This window comes from Rhinopithecus bieti, unplaced genomic scaffold, assembly GCF_001698545.2.
Source record: "Rhinopithecus bieti isolate Rb0 unplaced genomic scaffold, ASM169854v2 scaffold_42618, whole genome shotgun sequence".
NCBI lineage: Eukaryota > Metazoa > Chordata > Mammalia > Primates > Cercopithecidae > Rhinopithecus > Rhinopithecus bieti.
In genome coordinates this window covers 170,672-185,704 of record NW_016817507.1, presented here as the reverse complement: position 1 = coordinate 185,704, position 15,033 = coordinate 170,672, and the positions used below count along the sequence as shown (strand labels likewise).

The 15,033-nt window shown below is 34.3% G+C and overlaps 1 protein-coding gene across 1 annotated transcript in view; it reads left to right on the top strand.

Annotated features, from left to right (window-relative positions):
• Positions 1-1,548: 1,548 nt before the first annotated feature.
• LOC108517902 (transcription factor SOX-6-like) overlaps positions 1,549-15,033 on the top strand; it is a 120,820-nt gene continuing 107,335 nt past the window's right edge. Inside the window, exon 1 of the mRNA XM_017855996.1 lies at positions 1,549-1,758. Coding sequence (XP_017711485.1) covers positions 1,754-1,758 — 5 coding nt within the window. The 5' untranslated portion in view covers positions 1,549-1,753. The remainder of the gene's footprint in view (positions 1,759-15,033) is intronic.

The following is a 15,033-nucleotide window of genomic DNA, read 5'->3' as shown; positions in this document are numbered from 1 at the left end:
TACACAGAAACTCTTCTTAGCAGTAGTGTTGCAGAATTCCCATGGTGAGGGCTTTCTTAATATACCGGCCATTATTTGATGTAATGAAAAGAGAAAGTGTGCAACAGTGAGATTGTTAATTAATTTAGCCTAACAAGATGAAGATAACTGAAGCAAAGCACAGTTTGAATGAAGCAAGAGGTCTTATTTACAATTTAATACATTTTTATATAATGCAGATTTTACTTGGTAAAAAACAAACAGACCCTCACCCCAAATACCCTCTAACAGCAAAAGTGCATCCCTTCCCCACAATTCAACACTAAAATCTTGGTTTGACTTTACAGAAAACATGTACTGTGGCCCCATATGGAAGACACTTTTACAGTGTGTAAACAGTGCTTTTCTACAGCTAAGAATCCTACACTAGTTAACCTTTAACTTCAGTATTTTGTTATTCTCAATATAGACTGGGTATGACCATAAGAATAATTATTTAGAAACCTTTGGGTTTCTTGTTCTCCAGGTTATCCTGAGACATCTTGCTTTAATTATTTAATAATAATTCTATTTTAATTCTTTTGCTTAACCAAAGAAGCTCAAAAGTGGGAAAAGAAAAGAAAAAACAAGCTGTGTGCCTTTTTACATGTGCTTGAATCTTTAGCAATTGTACAGAATTCTTAAATTAGCATTATTTTTTAAAGTCTCCTTTTCAATTATTAATGAGCTTTATCCAGTATTTGACCTTTTATCATTCTTGTTTTCTGCTCAGAAGTACTTCCTTCCTTCCAACTGTAGTTAGAAAAGACTCTCTCTTATCTTATGTTACTGTAGGCAGTGGTAACAGGGCTCTCTACAAATGGTGTTATTATGGTCACTATGTTTTTGTCTCAGGGGTCACGAACAAATCCATGCAACTGCTTCTAAGGATTTCAATAAATAGGACTTTTTATCCAGACAATCGCCTTTTATGTTACTTTTAAACAAAACTACTAGTCCATCAAGAGTTTCAAAAGAAAACAATTCTACAGAGTGCCGGTATGGCCGCACAGACCAATCATCATGGCACCCATTCTCCAGTCCTTTATTTTTCAAGTCCACAACAATAGGTTGTTGATTCAATGGACAAGACCAGAACAATTAAGTTCTCTGTTTAGCAGCAGTGCAGCATTTTAATGCCCTTCTCTAATAATGGTCTCATTATTGTTATTCTAAGACTGGGCCTCAGGAGGAGGAATATTTGCTGGAGGTACGTCATTATTTTGCAAATTTCGATTAGCTCATCATGTTGTCTGTAGTGTGAAAATCGTAGCTAATTAGGGCAGCCAGTTAGACTACCAGCTTTTGAGCTTATGAGTTAAAAGGTAGCATACTTGATAGGCCAGTGATGTGAAAAGGTGGTAAAAGGAGGATTAGAGCAGTTGCCTTAGTAACTCCAACTTCCATCTGTGAGGGAACAATGGACTTGTGTTTCTCCCCACCTTGGTGTAAAAATTGGTTTTGTTTTGAAAGGACAGGGTTCTTTTTATGACAATCTGGAATTCAGCCCAACTGAGTGTAGTTTTAGTTGTTAGGAGAGACCATTGGGGATAGGAAAGATGAAAGGTCATGGTGAGCTTCAAGGACATGAAAGGTTGTTGTCTCATGTAACAATAGTAGATTGTTTTTTTTTTTTCCCTAATATTTCTAGCCAGCCCCTAAGTCAGGTGATGGAACAAATACCTACAGTTTAGTCAGGTGAAACAGGAGTGGGTGGAGGAAGGAAAGAAGAAAAATGGGGTAAGAGAGAGTTTGTATTTTGTTAAAAAAAATTGAAAGGGTAACTCCAGTCTGCTTTTATTAAACAAAGCGATATTTCTTTGTCACCATCTCTGAGATTCCAGTATGCTTTGGATGGTTTGCCTCTGTGGGCCATCACATCTCTGGGAAGCTCTCCAATGTGTTAGGAAATGTGATTTAAGCTTTCTTTCTGAACTCCCAGGAGGACCAATGATGTGATACTTAACAATAAATTTAGTTGTTGTAGCTTTCTCACGTTATTGGTGTTCTTAAAAGGTTTTCCTTCAAATGCACGCTGAATAAAATGAATGATAAATATGAAAGAAATTTGTTTCACCACTCTACGGGATTTTATCATAAATTCTATGACTTCCATCACTGAAAGTTTACAGGAAACTGTTTAGATGTTGCTGCAATAGCAACACAAATTTTTCTCTATGTACATAAGAAAATGCCACAAATTTAAGAGCTATTGGGGTTTGTATACAGAGGAGGCAATAGAAAAGAGTGAATGCAGTGTTTTTTTTTTTTTTTTAAACCCTCAAAACAAAATCACACTTTCTAGGTTTAAAATACTTTATTTCAGCAAAATGAGTGATTTGTATTTTCCTTCCATATCAATATTAAAACATTTAGGGGCGTTGTTGGTGGTGATGTGTGTATGTATATTTTAAGAACTAGAGAGTGTATAGGAACAAGTGTACTTTTTCTTTCTAAGCAAAAACATCATCTCTTGATGATTTGAGAAACCTTCATATTTATTCTTTTCTATAGTCCCAAAACAACCTTTATGTGATTGAAGCTGGACTTGGTCCAGGGGGTTGGGGAGATTTTCAAATTCTCTTTTAATCCTTGGTCTTTGTTTTCTTGTTCTAGCCAACCATCCTATTGCTGTAGCCTTTATTCTTTTGAGAAGCTGTGTTCCTTTGATTTATTATAGATACCTTATAGACTTAAAGTAATATAATGAAACTTTAGAGCTTAATGACTTTTGAGGTCTCCTAGTCCAAATCTTATATTTGAGAATTTAAAAAGCGAGACTGGAAAGTTGAAATGACTTGCCCAAGACAACTTGACTAATTAGAGGTAGACAGCTGCCATTTGCTACATGGTTTAAATATAAATACTGAAATCAAAAGAAGACTGGAAAAACATTATAAAAAAAATGTCTAACTTGTTTGCTGGTCATTTTAGTGGTTGAGGGGAGATGGAATAAAGCTAACACCTGGTAGTCGTGGTAGGGTCTGGGATTCAGATAAGACTTTTTTTGGTAACTATTAAAGCTCCATTTTAAATAAATGGAGATTTTTTGCCCTGTCAAAAACAAACAACAAACAACAGCAACAACAACAACAAACTCCAGCGTAACTGGGAAGGTATTAGCATAGGATCCAGAATCTGCAAGCCTTTCTTGGTCCAGGCACTGTGTGAGATACTTTCATATGCCTTGTTATAATTTACAATTTAAACAGTATTTCTAGTGTGATAAATTAGTTAACTGTTCTTTTTCCTAGATTTTGTATTTGTAGAAAGGGATCCAATGTTATTCAATTTCATTAGGTGTTATGAGACATAAAATTGGTATATAATTGAAAATGCAATACACATTTGGCAGAATATTGTAAGACTGTGAATTATTATTTATGCAAACATAGATATCACAAAACACATATGGACTATAATGTTTAGATCAATATAAAGTCCATGGTTTATTTTTGGCACCATTCAGAAAGTATTTAGAAATTTGAGACTATATTTAATCATAAAGGAGGAAATACAATAACTTATAATTTTACCTTATTCTTTCATAATGAAATTTACTTCCTAGTAATATTTTGTTATATTTCATATAAGTCTTTTATCTATGTATATATGAGAAGGAAGAACATGACCAGCTTGTTTACTGCCCTCTCTCTGGTACCCAGAATAGTGCCCGGCTCATAGAAGGTACTCAAAAAATAGTTGTTGAGCAAATGAAAAAATGTTCTGCAAGATTGGATCATACTATACATACATTTTGTATCTAAAACTCATTTTATTGATTTTTTTATGTTAATAGTCTTGGAGAACATTTTTAATCACTACATCGTGTGCCGTCATATGGATGTACCACAATTTGTTTTACCATTACCTTGGTGACTTACAGCTTTTCACTATTATAGTACAAAAGTACATTTATAAGAATGTCTTGTTTATTCTTAAAGTGGTAAAAATGTTAACATGGATGAAAAATAACTCCCATGATTGTACTATAATGATCTCACCAAACTTCATCACCTCCTTCAAGTTTCTGCTTAAATGTCTTCTTAGTGAGCTCTGCCTTGAGCATCCTATTTAAAATTGCAACCTGCTAAACAATCCTGTTCTCTCTAATGCTGTTCTATTTATTTCCAGAACCTTTTTCAATATTGAACACACTATATAATTTGTGTATCGTTTAAATGTATTGGCTTTCTTTCCAGCTGGAATATAAGGTCTATGATGGCAGGTAATTTTTGACTGTTTCTGTTGCTCATATTCCTCAGTGTCTTCAACAATGCCTAGAACATTGTACATGTTCAACAATATTTATTGAATGGTTTATTGAAACTTTTAAAAATGGAACTTTTAAAAAATTCGACATTCTTCAGTTTCAATGGAACTGAAACGGTTTTTTTTTTTTTTTGAGATGGAGTCTCACTGTGTCACCCAGGCTGGAGTGCAGTGGGATCATGTTGGCTCACTGCAACCTCCATCTCCTGGGTTCAAGCAATTCTCCTGCCTCAGCCTCCTGAGTAGCTGGGATTACAGGCACCCACTACCATGCCCGGCTAATTTTTTAATATTTTTAGTAGAGATGGGGTTTCACCATGTTGGCCAGGCTGGTCTCGAACTCCTAACCTCTGGTGATCCACCTGCCTCGGCCTCCCAAAGTGCTGGGATTATAGACGTGAGCCACCGCGCCCAGCCAACTATCTGTTTTTTTTAAGTTAAGAATCCTTTTTTCTTCACATGGGCAACTCTTATCAACCAATTTTTGCACTGGCTAAAACTTCGATTTTCTCCCCTTGAACATGTACACATTATCCAATTAAATCAAATTATGGCACTTGATTGAATCTTAGGGCAATGTTGGATAAAGTCAAATGTCATGTAACAAATACCCCAAGCTTTTGCTTCTTCAAGTCAGTCTGAACTCTGACTTTAGGTAGATGGTTTTGGATGAGAAATGTCACCAGTATCACTCCTTATCCCTTTCCTCACCTGGAAGTCCTTCTGGTAAGAACCTTAAGGCTTAAGTATGAACTGGCAAACTCAGGTTAATCTGATTATTTGTCTATACTTTGGGATGATTTTGCCTTAGTCTTCCCCTAACTAATATTGGTCATATTCTTAAAATTTCCTTAGGAAAGACATTTTACAAACTTCTATTTAGTTTTTCACTGTGTATGGTTTATACTTTCCTTTAAAAATAATATAGTACTCAGGAGGCTGAGGTGAGAGGATCACTTGGGTTTATCCGTTTGAGGTTGCAGTGAGCTATGATAGTGCCATTGCACTCCAACTTGATCAATAGAGTGAGACCCAGTTTCATAAAATAAAATAAAATAATATAATATAAAACAATAAAAATAGTACCACTTTATCTGTGAATATGTTAATAATAATATTTTATATAATAACAATTTATATAGCTACAGTAATCCCTTATATTTATATGGTATTTATAGTTTCAAAGCTTTTTAATAAACATGATCCTGTTTAATTATAAAATAACCCTATGAGACACACAGGACCTGGTTTATTATATTCATTTTGCAGATGAGGAACTGAAGCACAGAAAAGTTAAGAGACTTAGTCTAGATCGTAAATCTAGGAAGTGGTAGAGAGGCCAAGAAAAATCCGTTTTCTGAGTTCTACTAGTTCAGTAATGTCTTTTTTCTTTTAGTCACTTTAACCTTCTCTCATAATCAGCTTTTGAATCATCATCTTTTTGTTGACCTTTCTTAAAAGATTCTATGAAAATAAAATAAATGATCAGAATTTAAAATTTTTTAAAATACGATTTTACTTGGTCTACTAGTGATTCCAGTTCTCAAGGGTTTTCCTTTAGGTTTTATGTTTTTTTTTTTTTTTTTTTTTTTTTTTTTTTTTTTTTTTTTCCATAGCCTTTATCTTTTCCTTCATTCTGGCTATGAACATGGCCTTTTGTAGCAATTTGTGAAACCACTGGCTGCCATGTCTGCCTTTTGACCTTATAGAAGAAATACATAAAACAGGATATTAAAGAGTTTCATAAAGCAGAGAAAGGAAAAAAATATCTAGGGTAAGTGGTACTTAGAGACATAGGTGGCTAGGCCTCAATAAGACCCATAGACAACAAGTGGAGTTAAAGGACAGATTCTAGTTTTTTTCCTATAATGGAGTATATAGCTATGGGTGTCAGTTGTCCAACCTTTTAGCTAATACATTGTGTCTGCTATATTAACTTTCTCCCAAGACTGTTCCTATCCTAGTAGACCCTTACTACTCAGCCCCACACCTGCTATGATGAATAGGACTTGCTTATTCACATCCAGAAATATGAAATAGGTAATTAGCTAAAAGGTCAGGGAATGGTTATGGTTTTAGATGGACTACTGCACTCAGCTACAGAAAAACAAGGTGGAATCTTAGTTATTGGAATGAAGGCAAAAGGTCAAGGTCAAACTAGCAATAAGGTATATAATTTTATTTTGAGTTCTAAGGGATTATATTGGAGTTCTTCTTAGGTGAGTTTAAGGTGATCCTAGAGCAGTGGCTCTCTAACTTTTAAGGTATGTAAGAATCACTTGGGTGGTTAGGACTTGTCAAGTGGGACCCAGGTGTCTATATTTTTCGCAAGCATCCCAGATTATTCTGATGCAAGTGTTTATAGATTGCATTTGCAGAAAATTGCCATGAAGCCTAGGATGACATTTATTGTAGGATAAGGGACCACGTCACTACAACTGTTGAGAGAGGAGGCATTTGGAATTTGAAAGTCAGACCTTTCTACTAAGAGAAAAATGTATGTCTTGTGCCCAGAGCTGAGTTTTGTTTATCTGCATATAAAAAGCAATAAACATGGGCTGGTATGCACTGGACTGGTGTGCTGTAAGCCTGTTACATTTTTCTCTTCATGTATCTTGTGTTTATAACCTGAATGCTTTTGTAATATCTAACAAAGATTTATACCGTTTAGTGTAAAAAAAGTAAGGCTGATTATTATTTTGGGCCTAATCTAAACTGTCCCTCATTTTTACTTTCCTTTTGGTATCTACCTGATTAAATTTCCCCTGTTCCTTCTACCTTCATAAATTAAATAGCATGAGTTGGGCAGACTGCTGTAATGCTAAGGGTTAACCAGAAGAGAATTACAAATGAACTATCTAGAAAGTTGATTATTAATCCAGTTAGAGAAGAAATATGCTTTTACTTAGCAAGAATGAGTATCCGAAGAGCTGATAATATTGTTCAGGCAGTGGGGTGGAATGGCGGAGCTTGGTAAGTAAAAAAAACTTGGAATTAATCTTTTATGTCTACTTTTTAAAATGATTAGCATGTTGATATATTTAAACAATTAAGTCTAAAATGAATTTACAAGCTGCTGGAACAAATCTAAAAAGTTCTAAATCTGTTTGTTAACAAGATCCCTGTACATGCTATTGGTAGACAGTAACTAAAAACTATTTACATAAGTAGATAAATATATTTAATTTTGAATATTTAGAAAAATACATGATTAGATTTGTGATTAAGAACAAGAAAATGGGCATGGAGAAGTGATTACTAAAACAATCTAAGTCCAAACCTCAAGGAATATAAACTGAAGAATCTTGAGTGACAAACTCTCTTGTTTTTTTTCACAAGAGGAAGTTCTGGGTTCTTAGGTATTAAAATATAGTTTAAAGTAAAATATTCACGTAAAGATTCAGTGAGGTATTTTCCAGATGTCTAGTTAACAAAAACTGTTACAAGTTCTGATATTTTTGGGGTCCCAGTACTCATTTCATCATGATGTTTAATAAGGACTTTTCTAAAGACAGCTTTTATGGTATTTGTGAATTGCAAGGAAAGAGAAATGAGAGGATCTGTGCTATTTGTACAAAGAAAATTAAGTGAAAAGATACGATTTTAATAATGTTCTTCCACTAAAGACTGCTCCTCCTGTTGTAGAAGAAATTTTGATGTCAATATTCAATTCTATAAGATTGAGGTTTTGCATGAATTACTTCTTATTACAAAAATGAGCCTTTTAAACATAATGTGGACCATACATTATTGAATATTATTGAAGCTCTATGTAACCATAAGTCATTTCAATGTACTATTGTTGTACTTAGGAGAAGTTAGGAAATATATTAAACTTGCCTTACAATTCCACACAAACAAATGCACATTTTCTTCCAGTGTACTTCTTGAGTGGGAATAAAAACAATTCAAATTAGCATTTTGTCATTTAATGCTTAAATGAGCACAGAAAAAAATATCTTTTTCAAAAACTCAAAATTCAGTGTTGGAAATCTACATTATATGTGTGCATGTGTTGGTGTGTGTGTATTTGTGAAAATACATAGTATACATGCTTTCAAAATGCCAGAGCACTATTTAGTCCTATATACTTGACTTTTGTTAGTTCTAATGTTCTGGCCTATATTTAAGACTGGGAATAGTAGATTATCGTAAGTGAAATAATAAAAATAGTTAACATTTATTGAGCTCTTGTGTGCTAAATGCTGTGTTTTTAATCTCATTTAATCCTCATATTAACTCTGTGCTTGTTGGAAAGCTGTAAGGATTATAGTGTATGCTAAAACAAAAGATAAGCTAATTAAAGAACCCCTAACATCTGATGCTAAAAGTTTAGAGAATAAAGGCTCAGGGAACAAAATGAATAAGAGGGGAGATCTCTAAATTCTATGTGCTTGAATTTCTCAAAATTGAAAGATTTGATATGAGCCTGAGAACGAAGAGGGAAGGGAAATGAATAAGTGAATTCTTAGCATTCATTAATTCTTTAAACAATTTTTACTATGAAAATTTCAGTCATATAAAAAATGTTTAAAGAATGGTATAAATACCTGTGTTTATAAGAAATAAAACATTACTAATATAGTTGAAGCCTTTTCTAGTTTTACATCTCCCTGTCTTCATGCTAGAGGTAATGAGTCAGGCATTTGGTGTCTTTCATTCGCATGCTTCTGAAAAAAATTTGTGGTTAAGTTCCATATTCCTTGTATGGTAGGGAAAACCCCACCTACCATTCTTTGGGATCCAAGAAATACTTTTTCTTGGCTTCCTATTATACTTTAATTAAACAAACAAAAAATATTCTTAACATAAAAGACCCTGGCCCCACAGAATCTGACCCCTGTATTGCCAGCCTCAGCTCTTGTCTTTCTCCCAAATCATTCTTTCTGATCCAGCTACTGTACTGGTCTAGTGTCAGTTTCTTGGACCCTCTAAATTCTTTTCTACACCAAGATATTCACATAATGCTGTGTTCTCACCTGGAAGGCACCACTTTCCACTCTTCATCAGAGTGATTCCTATCCATTCTTCAGGTCCCTGTTTAAATGCCATTTATTCAGAGAAACGCTTCCTGCTCCTTCCAATGCAAATCTTTTCTCCCTGCAAAGATCTTGTTTCTCATCCTTTATTTTACAGCAGATATTGCAATTTGAAATTATGTATCTGTGTGGTTTTTGTTTAGTGTCTGTCCTTCACTCAGGACTGGCCCATTTTGTTCTTGGATGTTTTACTTAGCATGTAGCACACACGGTCTTGCACATTACAAGCATTCAGTAAATATTTGTTGTTGTTATCAGGAAGAGGAATGTAGTGAATTAGAAAGAGTGAAAAAAGGGAGATTGAGAGAAAGCAAAGTACATAAAAATAGAGTCTGTTGGTTGGTTTGGATGTACTGTTTAGAGAAAATTATGCAACTTGATACTAGCTAAGATTGGGGTGAGGGTGGTGGTAGAAATGTTTTTGTTTCTTAATATCTAGCTATAAAACATTTAACAGCTTTTCTTCATTGTTGTTTCTTGTTTTTCTGTGTAGTCTGTCACTTTGTGTCCTTGCTTTGGGGAATCTGTATTCCTGGACACAGGAACCGAACTTTCAAATTTTAAACTCATGGAGCAGCCTCAGTGGCTATAATCTTATTGTGGAAATGCTATAATGGGCTGTAAAATCTGGAAAATTTAAGACGCAGTTGAGAAAAAAATACCTGGTATTTTTGCAGAGAAAAGCCATGAGACCACATGGAAGGGTTTTAAGGTAGATAACAATAACCAAAATATTCATAGTGTTGCCAGTTGCTAAAATATTGGTAGACACTTTTGTTTTCTTCAGGAGAATATAAAAAGGTTATCAAAACATTAAAAAGAAAATGAAGTCAGTCTGAGAGGATGGCTGGGGTTTATGAAATGTCAGAATATACTTATATTATATTCTACGTAAATCTTTGCTGGCATTTGTAATTAAGTCCAAGGCTAAAAGATTATGCTGGAACCTTTTTTTGTTGGTGATGAGGGAAAAGGAGACAAAAAAGAGGATTTAATTAAAATGTTTTGGTTTTAAAAGGAGGGGATTTATAGAGTGTCTCACTTGAAGTCGTAGAAGGTGCCATTATTAATAACATTGCACCTTATATTTTTATTACATGTTATACTTTCAAGTGAACTTTTTCATATATTATCTTATACTTTCTTTAACTTATCTGCATTTTAAGAGCAGTAAATGACTATGGAATTATAATAGTGCCTTTTCCATCTTCTTCAATGATATACATAGTAAAAATACACTTAAAAGTTTCAATCTCAATATTTGGAAAGATGAAAAGTCAGTAGATTCCTTTGAGGCCTTATAGTAACCCTGTGAGATGGTTAAAATAGAGCTGTTATTATCTTTGTTTCACAGCTAGGTAAATTGGGACAAAATCAGACAAGAGCCAGGACTGAAACCTTGTTTTCCTTTTAAATGCATAGGTGTAACTTTCTAGATAAGATGCATATTCACCTCATCCCTGCACTCCCCAAAAGATTTAGATGGGAAGTTATGTTCTTCTAAGGACCAGGATGAATTAGGTGGATGTCCTCCGTAAGTTTTCTAGATTTGAAAGTTTTTTTTTTTCTACTTTCCTAAAGATGCAAAGTAGTTAACAATTTCCAGCATATGGAACTGAGATGGTTAAAGGCATGTAATTAACAGAGACACATTACTAAGCCTAATTATAAGTTAAGTTTTATCGGATGAAATTTAGTGGTTAATTCCTTGCCTGATATCTTAGGTTTCCAAAAATAAGAAGATACAGTTGTGGGCTTAAAAGAATGAAATATCATAATTTTTAGTAAATGAGCTGTGGCTCAAATGAAGCCATGTGATAAGGCAGAAGATAGTAGCCTCTTGGGTAGACAACCAAGTCACATGAGCTGAAGATGGGTTGGTGCCCATTTAAAAGATATTTTAAAAGAGAAAGTAAAGAGCAATGTGTATGTCACTTATATATACATGTGCAGATAGGTAGAGGGATATTTTTTGAAAACAAATGCCAGGAAGTATTTTTAATGATTACCCAAGAAAGCTGTTGCTTCATTAAGGTAAAAGCTGTATCTTCTTCTTTTTTTTTTTTTTTTTCAACTGAACAAATAGTCTAGTTGCAGAGAAATTCAGTTTCTAACACTTTCCTGGGCTCATTGGCAAAAGCTTCCCTTAGGTTAAAAGAATGAAGCATGGTTATTCTGAAAAACAGAAATCTTAGGAGAATTCAGTGTGTGTCCTGAGATGGCTGAGTGCTGTCATAGGGAAAAGAGTGTATACTGTGGAGCGCTAGACTCAAGTTAGTAGTTGAAAGTCTCAGGGAATCAGAGTCACGGGCAAGCAGAAAAAATAATTTTGTAGCAGTTATGGTTGATTAAAATGGAATGGGCTTTTGTTGAGACGATGAAGATCTTGTCATTAGAAAGAATTAAGGAGACAGATTAAAATGTTGAGTTATTCTAAATTAAAGTTTATGAGAAGATGTCCTCTGTGAGTCACTTGGCTAAGGCAGGGAAGTGAGTCAACTTAAGGGACAAACATATATTCCTCTATTATGTGAAGCCAATAATGAAGTTCATGAAGGCCAGATGTACTTTCTCGGTTGCTCAAGCATATGAATAATAAAAAAAGGTGTGTTTTTATCTGTAGACAGCCAATTGATATCTGGAATTACCCCAAGTAAGAACTTTAGACTTCACCATGTATCCCCAAACCTCATAAGAATTGGTGTGAGTGGAACTGTATTATAAAGGGAAACAAGAGAAATCATTTTGTTTCTCCATAGGGTCCAGATCTGGAAAATAAAAATTTTAATCTGCATTTGGAAGAACAGGCTTTAAAAGTAATAAAAATTTTATTTACTTATCTTTAAAAGCTTCTGATCTTCTGACACATTAAAAGATAATAGATCACATGTTTAAGCACTTTAGAGATTTTCTGTTATTTTAGTTTCTCTTACTGAGATAATACTTTCATTTAAAACCTTAAGAATATTTTAAATTTAGACAAGTAAGACACAAATACATTCTTATTGTAGAACAGTGCCTGGTGTATAGTGGACTGTCATTAAGCATTTGTTGAATTAATAATTATTGATAAAAAGATGAGCAAAATTTTCTTAATGTCTTTTCTCACCCTAAAGACTCTTTCTTTTCCCAAGAATAACTATTATTTTCAATTTTGTTTGTATCCTTTCAGACTTCTTGTATAATCACATACAAATGTATGCCATTATATAGAAACATGCAGCTTTATTTCGTGTCAGGGTAGCAGTTTCCCCTTTTGCACATGTTGCTTTATAGTTTACATGCTTTTTTTCACTTAAAATGATGGCTTGGAGCTCCATGTCAGTTTATACAGCTTTATCTCATTTCCTTCTACATAATATTTTGTACTATATATGTACCATTGTTGTATTGATAGACATCTGAGTTATTTCCAATTTTAATATTCTCAACTGAAATTTTAGGTATTTAAATATTGAGGATGGCAAAACCTGACATCTTTTAAAATATATAAAATCAGTATAGAAAATTTCTAGTTGGTAGAGTTATGAAAATTAAATAGAAAGATAAAGGCACCTAGCACTCAGTGAACCTTTAATAAACATTAGTCCTCTCCCTTCCTTTCATCTTCTCTTAAATCATTTGCATGAGGATAGGATTGAAAGAATAAGGAAATATGATCTTTCACATACTCATTTTCATCTTTACTTATATGTTATTTGTATTGCTCACTGAATGTTTAATTCCCAGTCTGAAGGCTGTTGAAGGTATTGACTGATTTAGTGCCTCTTTCACCCGTTGTTCTTTAATGATTGGCTGAGGAGAAACATGTTTACTGATAATGAATTAATTCATTCACTGATTACTAAACATCAATTTGTGCCTACTATATGCCAGACACAAAGGGTATAACATGAAAAAAGATATGATTCTCACAAGAATCTTGCAAATTTGTCACCAAGACAGACACATAAACTAATAAATATAGAATAATGTGACAAGAGCTTGGGTAAATCAGGGATGGGAACAACTAGATGAGCAGTCAGGGAATGTTTTCTTTTTTTATTATTATACTTTAAATTCTGGATTACATGTGCAGAATGTACAGTTTTGTTACATAGGTATATATGTGCCATGGTGGTTTGCTGCAACCATCCACCCGTCATCTACATTAGGTATTTCTCATAATGTTATCCTTCCCCTAGCCCCCCACCCCCCACAGGCCCCAGTGTGTGATGTTCCCCTCCCTGTGTCCATGTGTTCTTATTGTTCAACTCCCACTTATGAGTGAGAACATGCAGTGTTTGGTTTTCTGATTTTGTGATAGTTTGCTGAGAATGATGGTTTCCTGCGTCATCCATGTCCCTGCAAAGGACATGAACTCATCCTTTGTTATGGCTGCATAGTATTCCATGGTGTATATGTGCCATATTTTCTTAATCCAGTCTATCATTGATGGACATTTGGGTTGGTTCCAAGTCTTTGCTATTGTGAATAGTGCCACAATAAGCATACGTGTGCATGTATCTTTATTGTAGAATGATTTATAATCCTTTGGGTATATGCCCAGTAATGGGATTGCTGTGTCAAATGGTATTTCTGGTTCTAGATCCTTGAGGCATCACCACACTGTCATCCACAATAGTTGAACTAATTTACACTCCCACCAACAGTGTAAAAGCATTCCTGTTTTTTCACAACCTGTCCAGCATACGTTGTTTCCAGTCAGGGAAGGTTTTCATGGAGTAGGTGACAGTTGAGATCAAACATTAAAGGTTTATTAACATTTCATTGAACAGATCAAAGGAAAGGACATTGGAGGCAGAGGAATAGAATGTGTAAAGGCATGAAGGAGTGAAAAAGCATGGTATCATTTAATATGTCTTTAAGGCAATACAAGAAATCTTTATTATCAGAGAGTAATTGGTAGTGAGAAAGGGCCACTTCATCCACTGAAAATTGAGAAAGGATAACAACTATAAACTCTGGGCAAAACACAACTATATGAAGGCACTGAAGAGCAACTTGAAACAGACTAAATCTTGAGAGGAGAATGAGCTTTGGAAGAATGGAGGGAAGGAAACTGGGTAAGTTTGTCATTTTCAAGCTTTCTAATATGAGGGCAGGCGGCAGAAAAAAACAGCATTTTTTTTCTGACCTGCAGAATCAAGGGAACAGACTTTGGGCAACCACAGCTGCTAAGGGGTGAGGAGATAATCCCAAGAAGGAAAAAGCCAAGGAAAGGGAACCCCAACTTGTATATTACAAATCTCTGACTGATCCCCAAGCCATCCATGTACAGGATTGGTCTCAAGTAGCTTAAGTGAGGTTAAAAGCTAAATAGTTGTTGCTCACTGCAAGTAAGGCAAAATATGCAGTTTGAGTCTCAGCAAGTAAGCTTCTTAAACAGCAATACTATTTAGAATACTATAGATGAATCTAGAGTCTCCACAGCATAGTGATCACAATGTCTAAGATATAATCCAAAATTGGTCAACATATGAAGAACCAGGAAAATTTGAAAAAAAAAAAAAAAAAAAAAAAGACATCACAGTAGAGAGAGATAAATTATTGAAAAGAGCCAAAGGGAACTTTAAAAAAAATGGTATCTGAAAGAAGAAAATCACTTGAGAGGATAATCAGCAGAATAGAGATGAGAGTGAAACTGAAGACAGATCAATAGAATTATGCAATTTAAAGAACAGAGAGGCCAGGCATGGTGGCT